This window comes from Cephus cinctus, unplaced genomic scaffold (genome assembly GCF_000341935.2).
Source record: "Cephus cinctus unplaced genomic scaffold, Ccin1 Ccin1_scaffold0060, whole genome shotgun sequence".
Classification (NCBI taxonomy): Eukaryota; Metazoa; Arthropoda; class Insecta; order Hymenoptera; family Cephidae; genus Cephus; species Cephus cinctus.
This window is the reverse complement of record NW_014332803.1, coordinates 131,972-146,665: the sequence shown is the minus strand read 5'-3', so window position 1 is coordinate 146,665 and position 14,694 is coordinate 131,972. Positions and strand designations below refer to the sequence as shown.

Below are 14,694 nucleotides of genomic sequence, written 5' to 3'. Positions count from 1 at the left end.
CTACATCCTTAACTCGGGCAGGAGGTTCCTCCCCTGCCCTTAACCATATCGCAACTTCCTCCGCCCGCTCTACAGCCCTTTGCCCATCTCCAGCGGGGCGCCGATATCTCACCCGGGCTTCTGCCGGTCCGTGGAGACGTCTCCGTCGGGTACTCTCCTCTGCTGGGCAACTCGGTACGTCGAGACTCTCTCCCCACGGCAGATTCGAGCACCTCGACCACAACTAAACAATAACGAAATCTTACGAGAGCCTTGACATAACTATACGAATCAACCCGAGAGCGTAGCTTCTGAGCAGGGTGGCGACCCGAAGGGAACCAGAAATCGAAAACGTTATCTGTATCGGTAACCGGAGCCGCCTTGGGACCGTGATTCGAAAAATCACGTCACACAATGTACGAATGGGAAACACATTTTAGAATATTATTCCATGGAGGAAAAAGACGGAGATAGAGTGAAGAGTAAGAACGAAAGAAAAGGTAGAATTTGAACAGGCGAGTTCAGTAAACTAACTTAAGAAGGGTGGAGCGCTACGTACTAGTCAACCGAGCTGTTACAAAAAAATAATTTATTAGGTGCACAATAAATACGTATTTGGTGTTATTTTGTTACTTAAGCAATCTACACTCATGAAATACACATCAATTATAGCTTTTTAATCGGATAGATGAATAATTAACAAAAAACGAAGCTTCTCTCTAAGGGCCGTCAACGTGAAAACAACGAATATATATCTTTATTATGTAATAAAATAAGGGTTGTATATGATTGAAATTATGTCGATTCGTAAGATTATAATAGGAAATAATATTTATTGCATGGAAAAAGTATTAAGTTAATGTTATTGGAACATTTTGTTTACCTCGAAAAAGCTCGGTAAATGTGTCAACGCCTGACGATTTTTGACGTTGGTATTCCTGAATCGTCGTTCAACTGATACCGGTGGTGTTACAAAATAAACAGTAGAGTTGTGTCGTGAGATATACAAATATGTCGACGTCTGAGCTTATACACATACAGTGAGTAACTTTAATATTCGGACACTATGAGATTTTTACTATATTACGTTATAACTTTATTTCTAACAAAAAAAAATGATTAAGGATTATGATGACGTATACGCTTAATAAACAATAGCGTAAATTTTATTTACATAACTTGCAACAGTTGTTGAATAATACGGTTTAAATAAAACAGTATCCGATGTCCACGTTACTTTAATATTCGGACACTTTCAGAAACTACATATGCACATACTTATTTTTCGGCTGGTTTTTGTTACAATACTAGTTTTAATATTTTGTTGGGTAGCCATCCTGCTTTATCACTTCTTGCAAACGCTGCTGCATATTATTAATAATTTTTTTTAAATATTCAGTACTCAAACGGTTCCATTCTTCTTTTAAACGATTTTTTAATATTTCTCTGTAAGATATTGGTGTTTTTTGAATTCGGCGCTCTAGTTCATCCCACACGTTTTCAATAGAGTTATGGTCAGGTGATTGAGGTGGTGGTTGCAAAACTTTTAGGCAATTGTACAGCAAATATTCCTGCACAATGCGTGCCTTATGTTTCGGGTCATTATCCTGGTAGAACTTGAACGTATTTAAAATCTCCATTTTTGTAGCACTTCTGTGTAAATTTTTTTTTCAATATGGTCATGTACAAATTTTTGTCCATAATCTTTTCGATGAAAACTAATTTCGCCCGGTCCGGAAGTCGAAATACAGCCCCAGACCATTACACTGCCACCTCCGTGCTTTACGCTCAGCCGAAGATTTTTAAATTTAAACTCTTCCTTTTTTCTCCGCCACAACATCCTTCGTCCATCTGACCCAAAAATATTAAATTTACTTTTGTCAAAAAAGATGACATCATTCCACCATGTTTCATCCTTCAAAATAAATTCTTTGGCATAATTCAGTCTCTTCTTTCGATTCTTTTCACTCACGTACGGTTTCTTTCTAGCCACTCTTCCATTGTAGCCGCTATTTTTTAAGGCTCTGCGGATCGTTTGAGGTAGCACGTTTTTTCCAGTCTCGTTTAACAGCTCTAATACTAATTTTGGGGCACTGAGCGTAGGGTCCTTCTTTATTTTTCTTAGCAATTTTCTCTCATCGCGAACGTCTAGTTTCTTCGGTTGGCCTTTTTGGGGTATAAAATCTATACGATCTTCGCATTTGAACCGCTTGACTATATCTCCCACTGTACTCTTGCTTATGTTTAGCAGAGCAGCAATTTCTCTGTACGATTTTCCTTTGGCATTATGATATATTACAAATTGCCGTATATCAAAACTCGTGTTCGCTTTGCGAGGCATTGTACAAGTGTATTGCACGATGACCGACAAATAACTAATAAAATAAGGCTTAAACTAGAACGCTTCACTAGATTTGTAAATGAACATTGTCCTCTAATTTGGCGTAACTCGGCTTGAACATTGGAAAAAGCGCTACATTGTAAAGTGTCCGAATATTAAAGTAACGTGAAAATCGGACAATGTTTTATTTAAACCGTATTATTGAACAACTATTGTAAGTTATGTAAACAAAATTTACGCTAATGTTTATTAAGCGTATACGTCATCATAATCTTTAATCATTTTTTTTTTGTTAGAAATAAAGTTATAACGTAATATAGTAAAAATCTCATAGTGTCTGAATATTAAAGTTACTCACTGTATGTGTATAGTCTAGCGACGTTGCCACATTTATCAGACGCTAATTTCGGCAAATGCATTTCGTATCGTTTTATCGAAATTACAACAACTTTAACTTCCATTATTTCAGGGAGTAGACGGTAAACTCATGTTTAAAAAAAATAAAGTTGAGGTTAAAAATGCCGACATCGCTGTAGGCACACGAGAGACGAGCGTACTAAGCCAGTCTACGCTCGCGCGTGCTACTAAAATTTTCCACAAGACTATGTACTTCGAATGTTATTCTTACTGTTAAATGTTATTTCTTGGAACAAGTTCATTTTTCATACCCCGTCGCTACTAAATCAAATATCATGGTTGCCTTTGATGATACAGGAAAAATATTGAAGGACAAGTTGTTCGGTATAAAGGGTCAAATACTCTGATTAGCATAAATCTTTTTTAAATTAGTTTTTTTTTTTTTAGAGATTTCAAGGTCATTGACGTTTTTCTAAATAGTTCGGCATATTTTCATTACAAAAATCGTATAGCCCATAAATAAAACAAACTCGAATATGTACAATATGCTGACTTTCACGTGACCTTGAACAGGAAAATTACGAAATACTTTCCATTAACTTTAATATCTGTTCCAAGACGGTAAACGAATGAATTTTAATTTCAACGTGCATATAATATGATTGCTGCCGAAGTATTTGAAAATGTAAAGCAATCATTAGGTTGCGTCTCCGAAAATGTATTGAGGTTAATGATGCACATTTTGAACACCTAAAACAAATATTTTGCAATGAAACATAAATCGTACATTTACCTTCTCCCCATACAAACATAATTTTCTCATTCGAGGCCACATAAAGGTCAACATGTTGCATACTATTAATTTTTTTTAATGAGCTATAAGATTACTGAAATGAAAATATGTTAATGTATTAAAAAAAATCGATGACCTTCAAATCTCTTTTTAAAAAAAGTAACTTGAAAAAAAAATGCTAATAAGATTTTCCCCTATGTACGGAACAACTTTTCCCTAAGCATTTTTCCTATATCATCAAAGGCAACCGTGATATTTTTTAATAGTCACGTTAGACAAGACATCCTGTAGAATAAGTTACGTGTCTAATGTTACTCATCGTGTGTACAATATTGTTGTAATGAACGGTTCGTATTTAATCAGGTCTGCGCCCAACTGGACATCGCTCAGCATATTAGAAAACAAAGGAATTAGTGAATAACTAAGAATGAGGATAAAGGAAATATATACACAACAACAAGAAATGTAGTTAAGACAAGAGACGTAAAATGAAAGAACTTTTAAACTATGTGAGGAGTAAGATAAGGTTGCCGATTCACAAGGTAACAGTTTCTTCGGTGTCCCTCTGCGTTTTATTTCGTTTTTGAATGCGTTATTCTTCATCGAAATTTGAGTGACACATTTTTTTATCGACGGAAAAACGGTTTAAAAGGATGTAATCAATCCCCAAAGTTGGGCACCTCCGGTGGTAGTTTTCAAATTACGCATTTTTGCAATTGAGATATCTAAATTAAACCAATTGAAGAATAATGCTCATGTCAAATAATAAAAAATGCATTTTGTTCGATTCTGATAGGGTGAAATTATTAACATTCGTATAACATTCATCGGATTAACCTTCATCTTTGCTACAAAATAGTATTTAATGTACTTTACTTTTAAATACTTCATTACTAGTATTTGACAGAAAATTTATATAAATACTGCACTTAAGACTTACGAAAATCGATTGAAAGTTGGCTGTGCACAATGACTAAAATATTAAACTAACTACAAGAGTTTCTAGTACAAATTGAAATTGAGAAACTTTTGGAGAGCAGGATTTATTTTTGGCACACGTTGCGGAAGTTCATGGATATATTGTCGCAAACAAAGAAGATTAAAACCTTGGCGAGATAGGTTATTTACGTTTTATTTCCTTCCACGCGTTAAGAAATTTTTAACTTCTCAATCGTATAAGAGCTGTAACGTTCCACCCTTATACCCCCTATCCTTTATCCTTTTTTCTTCCCAATCATCCATTCTCGATGATGGATACGTCAAGAGCCCCACATAAGAGTGCATAGCGCACTGTGGATGTGCATAACAGTATCTGAGAGAACTCCTCAAATCCTAAAATTCCTCAAGAATCCTATCGACCTCTCACAGCGACGCCGATAAAGGAAAGAGAATATAGGACCTTTAATTCTCTAATATTACATAAGTCCCTTAAATCTAGTCACAGCGACAGTCATGAGGATATAATATTAGAAATTATTACCTTTAACATTCCTAGAATCCGAAAGACAGTCGACAGACTGAAATCAAAACAAACAAGTGCCCAGACGCTATAAGCCGGCACGCGGCGAAGACAATAGAAATACCAGTAAGTCGGTACTTGAAGAAACCGTCAATCCAATTAGGCAAATCAAATAATTAAATCAAATAATAAATCAAAATATTGAATCGAAAAAGCGATGATAACACCTCAGGTGGATAAAAATCGTTATCCCCACTAGTTTTAACGTATTCCTACCGAGGATATAAGCAGCGGCTCCCTCGATAGAAGGATCAGTCAGTCAGTCGATCCACTCGTATCTATCTCGACGAATTGACAAGACCCTTGTACACCACAAGACGATAAGAAGCTAGTAAAGATTTGGAAAGTATAAATCATCAAAAAGCTAGGAGAAAACCAATCCTCTGTTCCAGAGCGAACCAGTGAACAGTATTGTACTGCAAACTGTGGGAACTCATCCTCGGCAGTTCCTGGTCTTGGAAAGCATTGTATCTCCACCCTGTATCAAGAAATCTGCCATCCTTGTAGATATTCTGCATCAAAGGCATTGTGCTGGAGCTGTCAGAAATCGACCACTACATAACAACCACACTCCTTAAAAAGCTCAGCTCCCAATATCATTGTGATTAGTAGCTGTCTGAGCATCCCATAGCTCTTACCAGGCCTAAGGAATCATTGTGATACCCCCTAGTGTCAGGAAGGGCATCCCAAATCCCTCTGCATTCTCCTGCCGCGAAGTTATTGTAATAGTACTGTCAGGACTGCAGACCATCCACAAAAACAACCCACCTTAAAAAGATTCAGCTCCCAATATCATTGTGATTAGTAGCTGTCTGAGCATCCCATAGCTCTTACCAGGCCTAAGGAATCATTGTGATACCCCCTAGTGTCAGGAAGGGCATCCCAAATCCCTCTGCATTCTCCTGCCGCGAAGTTATTGTAATAGTACTGTCAGGACTGCAGACCATCCACAAAAACAACCCACCTTAAAAAGATTCAGCTCCCAATATCATTGTGATTAGTAGCTGTCTGAGCATCCCATAGCTCTTACCAGGCCTAAGGAATCATTGTGATACCCCCTAGTGTCAGGAAGGGCATCCCAAATCCCTCTGCATTCTCCTGCCGCGAAGTTATTGTAATAGTACTGTCAGGACTGCAGACCATCCACAAAAACAACCCACCTTAAAAAGATTCAGCTCCCAATATCATTGTGATTAGTAGCTGTCTGAGTCGAACCTATCCTTATGATAAGGGATTCAGCAAACGGGGTTCATTGTGATCTCCTGTGGGTACTGAATCATTATCATCCTAACCTTCAACTGGACAACGGTCTTCGGACGCATTGTGCAATCTGCTGTATTGTGGTACCAGCTACCTCTCTCCAATCCAAAAGTCTAGCAGAGATAATAAAGTAAACAAAAATACTTCTTGTATGTATGTCAATTGTAGCCACCTATAACTCTCATTTCCAGCAATTTTCTGGAAATAACAAGAATTGGAGAACTGCATTTTTCACAGTATACCCTATTTTGAATTTTGAAATTTAAAGTCCAGATTCGACTTCAATGACCTCCAGAATCCTTAGAATACAAGACTTCGCGAGTGTACGAGAAATTCGCCAGACGAGGATCAGAATACAAAGGGGTGGTTTGTGTAAAAAAACAAAATACAACCAAATGGTTTTACAGCGAGTGACCTCCTTAATTAACGCATCAAAAGAATTTTGTAATAATTGGAAAGGCAAATTTAAGCAAGTGTAACATATTTTTTATATTCGACACTAGTAGCGAAAATCCGAGAACTAGCCTACGTCACCTTCGTCTGTCCACCATCCACATGCCAGGCGGACGCCAGCCAATTTTCAGTAAAGGTAGTACGAGCAATTTTTAAAACCGTTTTTTCGCCGATAAAATAAGACGTGACACTTAGATTTCGATGAAAAATAATATGTTCAAAAATGAACAAAATTGGAGTTTCACCGGAAATGGTTTCCCTGTCAATCCAGCACATGTTGCACTATTTCTATCAGACATCGAAAAGAAAGCTAACATGTGAACAATTAGGAGATGTAAAATTGAAAAAAGAAAAGTTCTGAATGCTTGCATATGCTGACAACTTAGTACTATGAGTAACAAAACAGGAAGAAATGAAGTACATGCTAAGGAGATTTGAAAAATACATGGAAAGAAGGGATGTATCTCTAAATACAAAAAAAAAATTAGATGCTTCCAAAAAGAAGGAAGAAGAAAGAAAAAAGAATGGATGTGAAAAGGAATAAAGGAGATAAAAGAAATAAAATACCTGGGGTACATATTCTAATCGAAAGGATAAAAAGGTGCGCCATATATTAGAAATATGAAAACGAAAGCGTAAACGTAATGGGACAAGTTTGAACAATAGGGAAGATAAGGTTTAATCCTAAAAGAAATACAGGAGTCCAGCGAGACCTCTCTCATCTATGCTACGTGTTTCTTCTAGGGTTAAGGACAGCTTCAAGAAACAGTTAATACTCTTTAACTATTTAGTTAAGGAGATAATTGTGTACAAAGCAGAAACTTCGAGAAACAGCAAAAGAAACTAGAAAGAACAGAGATAAAATATTTGAAATGGACATTATGTTTCGGCAGATGCACTCCGAGCTATATACCGGGTGCGGCGTTTATCCTAGCCATTTGGAATATCTCAGAAACTAAAGTCAGTAGAAAAAAAATGTTTAAAATAAAAAGTTTAAGGCAAGGAGGGACTGATCCAACAGTCATGTCCAATTTTAATTTTTATCATATTTTCAAGGTCATTCCAAGGTCAACTTTGGTTTTTCATATGGGAATATATATTTTTCATTAGATTCTTTTAATCTACGACTTAAAACAAGTAACTTTTGTTTGAAACGTTTTTTTCTCCGACGATTATTTTGTACAAAATAATGACTTTATTAAGGAAAAATAGAAACACACCTCAAGTACAAGAAAATCAATTTAATAAATATTCAAAGTGGCATAAATGACATGAATGATGGATTTATGGCATGAATGAAAACAAACAGTAAAAGTAACAGTAAACAGTATTTCGCTGTTTCGCGAAATGTTCTGTTTACTGTTTTTGCTGGTTTTTTTGGAATAAGATTCCACATTCTCTCGCACGCAATGAAAATTAAATTAGTTTCAAATCGCTTATCAATCATGGCACACACTTTAGCTCAGAAAATTGACATGATTATCATTTATGGCGAATCCAGGCAAAATGTAATGTAAGTAATAGCATTGTACACTGACAGGTTCCCCGAAAGGAATCATCCGTCGAGAACTACATTTCGGCATGTAATTTCGCAGTTCAAGGAAAGTGGAAATGTCAAAGTGAAAAAAAAAGTGCAAAAAGAAACGCAACCAATGAAATTAATCAAGTTGCAGTATTAGCCGCTGTTGCTCACGATCGTCATATTGGCTCCTGAGACATAGCATTTGGTTTCGGAATTTCTCAGAGAAGTGTTCTTGGAATATTGAAAGGACCATAAATTCCATCCATATCATCTATCATTGCATCAAGGACTACATGGGAATAACTTCCAAAATCGTATTGCTTTTTCCCAATGGGCACAAGAGATAATACGACAGAACCATGATTTTTTCTCAACGTGCTATTTTCTGACGAATCAACTTTTACCAACCATGGTCGAGTTAATCTCCATTATATGCAATACTGGTAGGTGGAAAATCCAAGATGGATAAGACAAGTTGAGCGTCAACACCCTTCGGTCCGTCAACGTTTGGGCTGGTATTATTGGGGCACACATAATTAGTCCACTCTTTTCTGATGCTAAATTGAACGGACAGAGATACCGTCGCTTTCTCCGTGACGACCTACCGTTACTTTTGGACGAATTGGACTTAAGGTTGCGACTCAATATGTGGTTTCAGCATGATGGCTGTCTGGCGCATTTTTCACACATTGCTCGACAACAGTTGGATCATGATTTCAACAATCGTTGAATAGGATGAGGTGATCCAGTGAGTTGGCCCGTTACATCGCCAGATCTAACCCCTCTCGATTTTTTCTTATGGAATTACCTTAAAGAAAAAGTTTACCAAGAGGCAACAACGACACGAAACGACATGACAGATCGTATTCGTCATGCCTGCCAAGACGTTCCGGCGGACATTCTTCTGCGATACAATAACTCATTCATCATTCCTCTTGAGAAATGTATTCAGGAACATGGCCAACATTTTGAACACTTATTAAATTGATTTTCTTGTACTTGAGGTGCGTTTCTTTTTTTCCTAATAAAGTTATTATTATGTAAAAAATAATCATCGGAGAAAAAAACGTTTCAAACAAAAGTTACTTGTTTTAAGTCGTAGATTGAGAATCTATAATGAAAAATATATATTCCCTTTTTAAAAACCAAAGTTGACCTTGGAATGACCTTGAAAACATGATAAAAATTGAAAATGGTTATAACTGTTGGGTCAGCCCCTTCTTGTCTTAAACTTCTTATTTGAAACATTTTTTTCTTCAGATATTAGTTTCTGACATATTCCAGGTGGCCAGGATAAACGCCGTACCCGGCATAATAGTACTAGATGATGTGAAGAGGGATAAAATAAGGATAACCCTCTAGTGTCACCGATGGGCAGATTCGCTAAACGTAGGAAATTGCAACAGAACGAATTCAAGAAAGCAATCAAATGTTGCTACTTCCTTTTCAGAATTTATAAGAAGAAATGTAGAAGCACAGTAAGCAACCGCATGACCGGTCAATGACTGTCGAAATCAACATCATAGTTTTTGAATTCGACACAAAATTCGTGAGTTCTATGAAAGACAATAAACAAAGTAATTCTATTAAAATTTAGTCCTTTTATTTCAATATGTGTCACTATTTTGCTCAAATTTATTCTCCAAAAAAGTTGGCACAGCATGAACTTAATCGGAAAATAAATTATACTTAATGTTAGCAAAGATTAGGTTAGGTTATTTATTAATAAACACAGTTGGAGCAGAGGAGTTGACAGGTGCTCAACCCATTGATCCGACGTCCGGCAACAGCTTGCAACACTAGGAACTGGCATCCGCAACATTGCTATGTACGAAATGTAGTAAAAATCATAGAGAATCAGGAAATGTTCGATTTTATGTTCCTGGGTTGCAAGATACAACTGAATTTTAAGAAAGTACAACTGAATACCGCGCTGTGTTACGTGTTCCGTCGCATTGTAGAAAGCCCTTAAAACCACAGATAAAATCTAGCTGTTGCTCCACGTGACTCACACATTCAGACTTCTGAAGCCTTATGACAGCAGGAGGTTATTAACTAAAAATGAACATTAGGTTTTGATGGATGTACTCCAAATTATATCGTAATGGAAAGATATAAAGAGAGAAATTAAGAATATCAGTAGAGAACGAACAATGAACCTTGAAGAAATGTCGAGATTTGCAGATGGAAACGAATTGTAAAGAAATATTTGGAGGAATAGAAAAAAGTAAAAACAAGTTGCAGATGAGACGACGTAGGAAATAAACAAATTATCAAATCAATGAATATTAATGGCAAGTATGCGAAAAATAAGATCTAAATCTTAAAAAGCTATTACAATATGGTGAGATAAAGAAATCTAAATACGATAAGAAATATATAAGAATAAAAAGCAAAGATCTCCCAAAAAATACATTTTACTTGTCGATAGACTATAGACTATAGACCATCAAAAAACGTGCAGATTATATCGGAGTGAAAAAGTATATAAGGTATGAAAACGCAGCCATTTTTTAATACGAGGGAAAAGAGAAAAAGGTTGGAATAGGTGATGAAATGGAGGAAATGGGCAATACAAATAATTTGAGTATTTTGTATTTTAGATATTTTGAAAACCTTCTGAACGTTTTCGTTTGAAACAATCTTCTGCATTGTGTCCTAATTTTTTGCAAAAGGTGCACTCAATGCTAGTGCGAATAGGTGTAATTTTGTGTTCCTTTGACGTATTTTGTTTGTTGGTGTTAGATGGGGTTTGTATACCTTTCTTGAGTTGCATGTAATGTTGCGTTTTTTTATCAGCTTGTCTAACGGCTAGAATTGGTTTTGATAACGTATCAAGAGGGGTGTTGGATGGTATTCTAATAAGTATTTCTGGATTTACGTTTTGAATAAATCCTTCTGCTGTTTGTTCATTTATCTTTTTTTTTAGTCTTGCTTCATCTACTATAATTCCTTTAGAAATTAGTTTTTTCCGATGCGCTACTTTTAACTGATCTACCGTTTCTCGATAACGACTGATAAATGATGTGATTGTTTCATTATCCTCTTGGAATATTTTAGCTAATTCCGATGCGCTTCTTTTAACTGATCTACCGTTTCTCGATAACGACTGATAAATGATGTGATTGTTTCATTATCCTCTTGGAATATTTTAGCTAATTCTCCTTCACATTCTCTAACTGAGAGGGTATCTGAGTACATTAAATCTAGCTCGTTAATAAAACCTTCGAAATCATTTATACCTTCATAGATGATCATTCTTCTAGCTTCCCCTCTGAGTTTATTTTTGAGTAATCTAATTAATGGTGAAATTACGGCTGGTGATACCAATTCCTTTGCATTTTTACAAGCTTGGATAAAAGTATGAACAGAAATATTTGAGCCATCGAAAGTTGGTACCCCTTCTAATGCATCTTTCAACGAAGAATGTGGTAAATAGATAGAGGTTGTTGATGGTTGTATCTGAGGTGTTGGTACATCTGGTATAGATGGTACCGTTGGGATTTGTTGAACCTGCGACATTGTTATATTGATTAATTCTGGTTCTGTTAAACTTTGAACTCCTTCTAAATATCGGGAATAGGCTCTAGTGGAAGGTCTCGTCATAACATTTCGAACTCATCAAACCATCCCACCGCTTCCACCAATTTTAATGTTACGATTGCTAAATCCGGAAAATCAAGCAACGTAAATGAAATTTGTAATGTAAAGGATGATTCGTTGGTTCGGTCTACTTTAATAGCACGTCCATGTGTTAATATAGTCGATGTGACTCCCCTTCCTCAAGATTCCTTACATATCGATTGACAACTAACCTTTTTCCGATAATCTACATACCAAGTCGTACTCTGTAATTTGAATCTCCTTGAATGTTATCCGAGAAGATTCAGGCTTATCCTTTTATTTATATCTTCATTGTTCGATATTAACAAAGTAAAATTCAGTATTTAATATTGTTAGTGTATCGTTAATAATGTATTATCCCTGGATTAATGATTATATGATTAAATGATTATTATGATTATATGATATTAGAATATATGATATTAGAATATAATGTGTTTTGCCTATTAATAATTATAAGGAGTGGAACGTAACAATAACAATTGAACATACATATACTGAAGTTCTATTTCAAGGCCAAAATAAAAATGTTGGAACAATTTACCTTTAACTCTTACATTTTGAATATCTTTAAGAAATCGGAAACTTACTGTAATTTTTTTCTCTATAGCAGGCATGTTTCAAGTTATTCACATACTCTTCTTCGACTGACACTTCCAGTCTACGTAAACTGCCTTGATATTCACTATGAAAATTTTCTTTCACATAATATTGCACTTTCATTCCTTGAGTCGTTCTTTGTACAGAATATTTCCTGAACAGAAAAACACGAACAATCATCATCAAACCAAATGATAGCATGTTTTGGCAAATAGAATTACAAACAATTATATAAGAAATAAATCATAGAAAACTTTAGGAATTGAAATTAGACAATATTACATCTGATATAATTATTCATTCACACTTGACAACAAAATTTTTACGTTCCCGATATGTTACATACGTAGCCATAATAACTCAAAATCAAAATATCAGAATCTTTAAATGAAATCAATTTGTACAAAGTACTTACGCATTTGAATGTAAACTGTATACGGGATCAGATATAAAGAAACTGCTCATCATTGTTAAAACTATCAATAATAGTACAGGCAACATTTGAAGGAATGCTGTGTATCCATTTGTTTGCTGCAATAAAAAATAAAAAATTGAGATTATTAAATAAATTAAATAAGAGTTACAGAGCATATCGAGTATCTTAACACATTGTGAATGAGACATTTTATTGCTAACTATACTGAGTAGCCAGCTATATTTTTAGATAAGCAATAAATATGAGGTATCTCGTCATCGGCCTTTAACGATGGTATACGAAACGTGAGATGTTCCGTCATCCGTCAAAATGTATTTAAAGAAAAATATTTAATACTTTTTCCCTCGTTTCCTATGTAATAATCAAAAGATTCACTATCATTATTCAATTACATTTCGGGAAAAAATTGGTTAAATTCGGAACTTCATCTAAAAGAATTATCGGTACGGACCAAGATCTTGTATACAGGTCTGGGCAGTTAGGCGAAAACGCGTAACCTTAAGGTGGATCTACCGCAAGAGGCGTTAGTGTTGAAAATGCGAATCACGTGGTAGCACTACGCGTGCGCAGTTATCTTTTTCTTGAATAAGTGAACTGCAGCTTTGTTCGTAATGTGTAATATATACCGTGATTGGAATTGAAAGAAACAAGAATGAACAAAAAGTGCATTGTGCCTGCTTGAATCACAATAGTAGGAATTTGCATTTGAAAATCTCACAGGAGTTACAAATAAATTCAGTAAAAAAGTTACAATACAAGTAAAAATTGACTGACATAAGGCTGCTTTCACAATAATATAGAATTATTAAGGCTTTCATGTGAAGCGCGTGTGCATGCGCGTACGTACGTGTGTATGTGTGTGCTTTAACATAGTTCCCCGTATTTTAGGTGACAATTTTTAGATATATGGTATTTCCAGATGCTCCTCTCCGTAGTTTTCTGTAACTAGGTGTCGGATGTGGAAGTCCAGGGTGTCCAGGTGTTCCGCTCCGTAGTTTCTTGTATCTAGGTGTCGGGCGTGGAAGTCCAGGGTGTCCAGGTGTTCCGCTCCGTAGTTTCTTGTATCTAGGTGTCGGGCGTGGAAGTCCAGGGTGTCCAGGTGTTCCACTCCCTAGTTTCTTGTATCTAGGTGTGGAGGGTCGGGCGTGGAAGTCCAGGGCGTCCAGGTGTTCTGCTCCGTAGTTTTTTCCATCTAGGTGTTAAATGTGAAAGTTCAGAGTGTTCAGGTGTTCCTCTCCGTAGTTTCTTGTATTTAGATATCGGATATCCAGGGTGTGCAGGTGTTGCGCTTCGTAGTTTCTTGTACCTAGCTGTTAGATGTGGAAGTTCAGAGTGTTCAAGTGTCCCTCTGCATAGTTTTCTGTGTTTAGGTTTCCTGTTCTGAACCGATCGGCACCAAGATAGATATATTCTAATATTTATTATGTTCTTGTTGAAATAGAAAACAAAAATCTAGAACAATTAATACTACAATATATTGTATCGCACTAGATCAGTTGAGTGATTGCCTTAAGATATCGAATGAGGACTTTACAAATATTAAATCTGTAATACTCTTTTAGTTTAAGTATATTTACCCTTCATTCAAGTAAATATTATTAATTATTAGAAACTAATCACATGCAAGTTTTGATAAAAATTTGCATACAAAATTTAACCATTAATTTTATTTTTATCTATTAAACATTCAACCACAGATTTCATAAAAACAAATTAAATGAAAAATATATATTTTGAAGAAAAATTTACTTTGATTTTTGGTTTGAACTAAATGTGTAACTGATTGTAAGCGTGCAAATGAGGAGGAAAT

General features: G+C 35.6%; 2 protein-coding genes across 2 annotated transcripts in view; both read right to left on the bottom strand.

Annotated features, from left to right (window-relative positions):
• Positions 1 to 14,694, bottom strand: part of LOC107268598 (dnaJ homolog subfamily B member 12) — an 87,961-nt gene that overhangs the window by 16,161 nt on the left and 57,106 nt on the right. The window contains exons 6-7 of the mRNA XM_015741539.2: positions 12,864 to 12,979; positions 12,439 to 12,602 (exon numbers count right to left, since the gene is read on the bottom strand). Of these exons, the coding sequence (XP_015597025.1) occupies positions 12,439 to 12,602; positions 12,864 to 12,979 (280 nt within the window). The remainder of the gene's footprint in view (positions 1 to 12,438; positions 12,603 to 12,863; positions 12,980 to 14,694) is intronic.
• Positions 10,726 to 12,151, bottom strand: LOC112494513. Its single transcript, XM_025086087.1, has 2 exons — positions 11,467 to 12,151; positions 10,726 to 11,035 (listed from the first exon to the last, which is right to left on the bottom strand). Exons 1-2 carry the CDS (start codon positions 11,828 to 11,830, stop codon positions 10,824 to 10,826), a joined length of 576 nt encoding a protein of 191 aa, XP_024941855.1. The 5' UTR covers positions 11,831 to 12,151; the 3' UTR covers positions 10,726 to 10,823.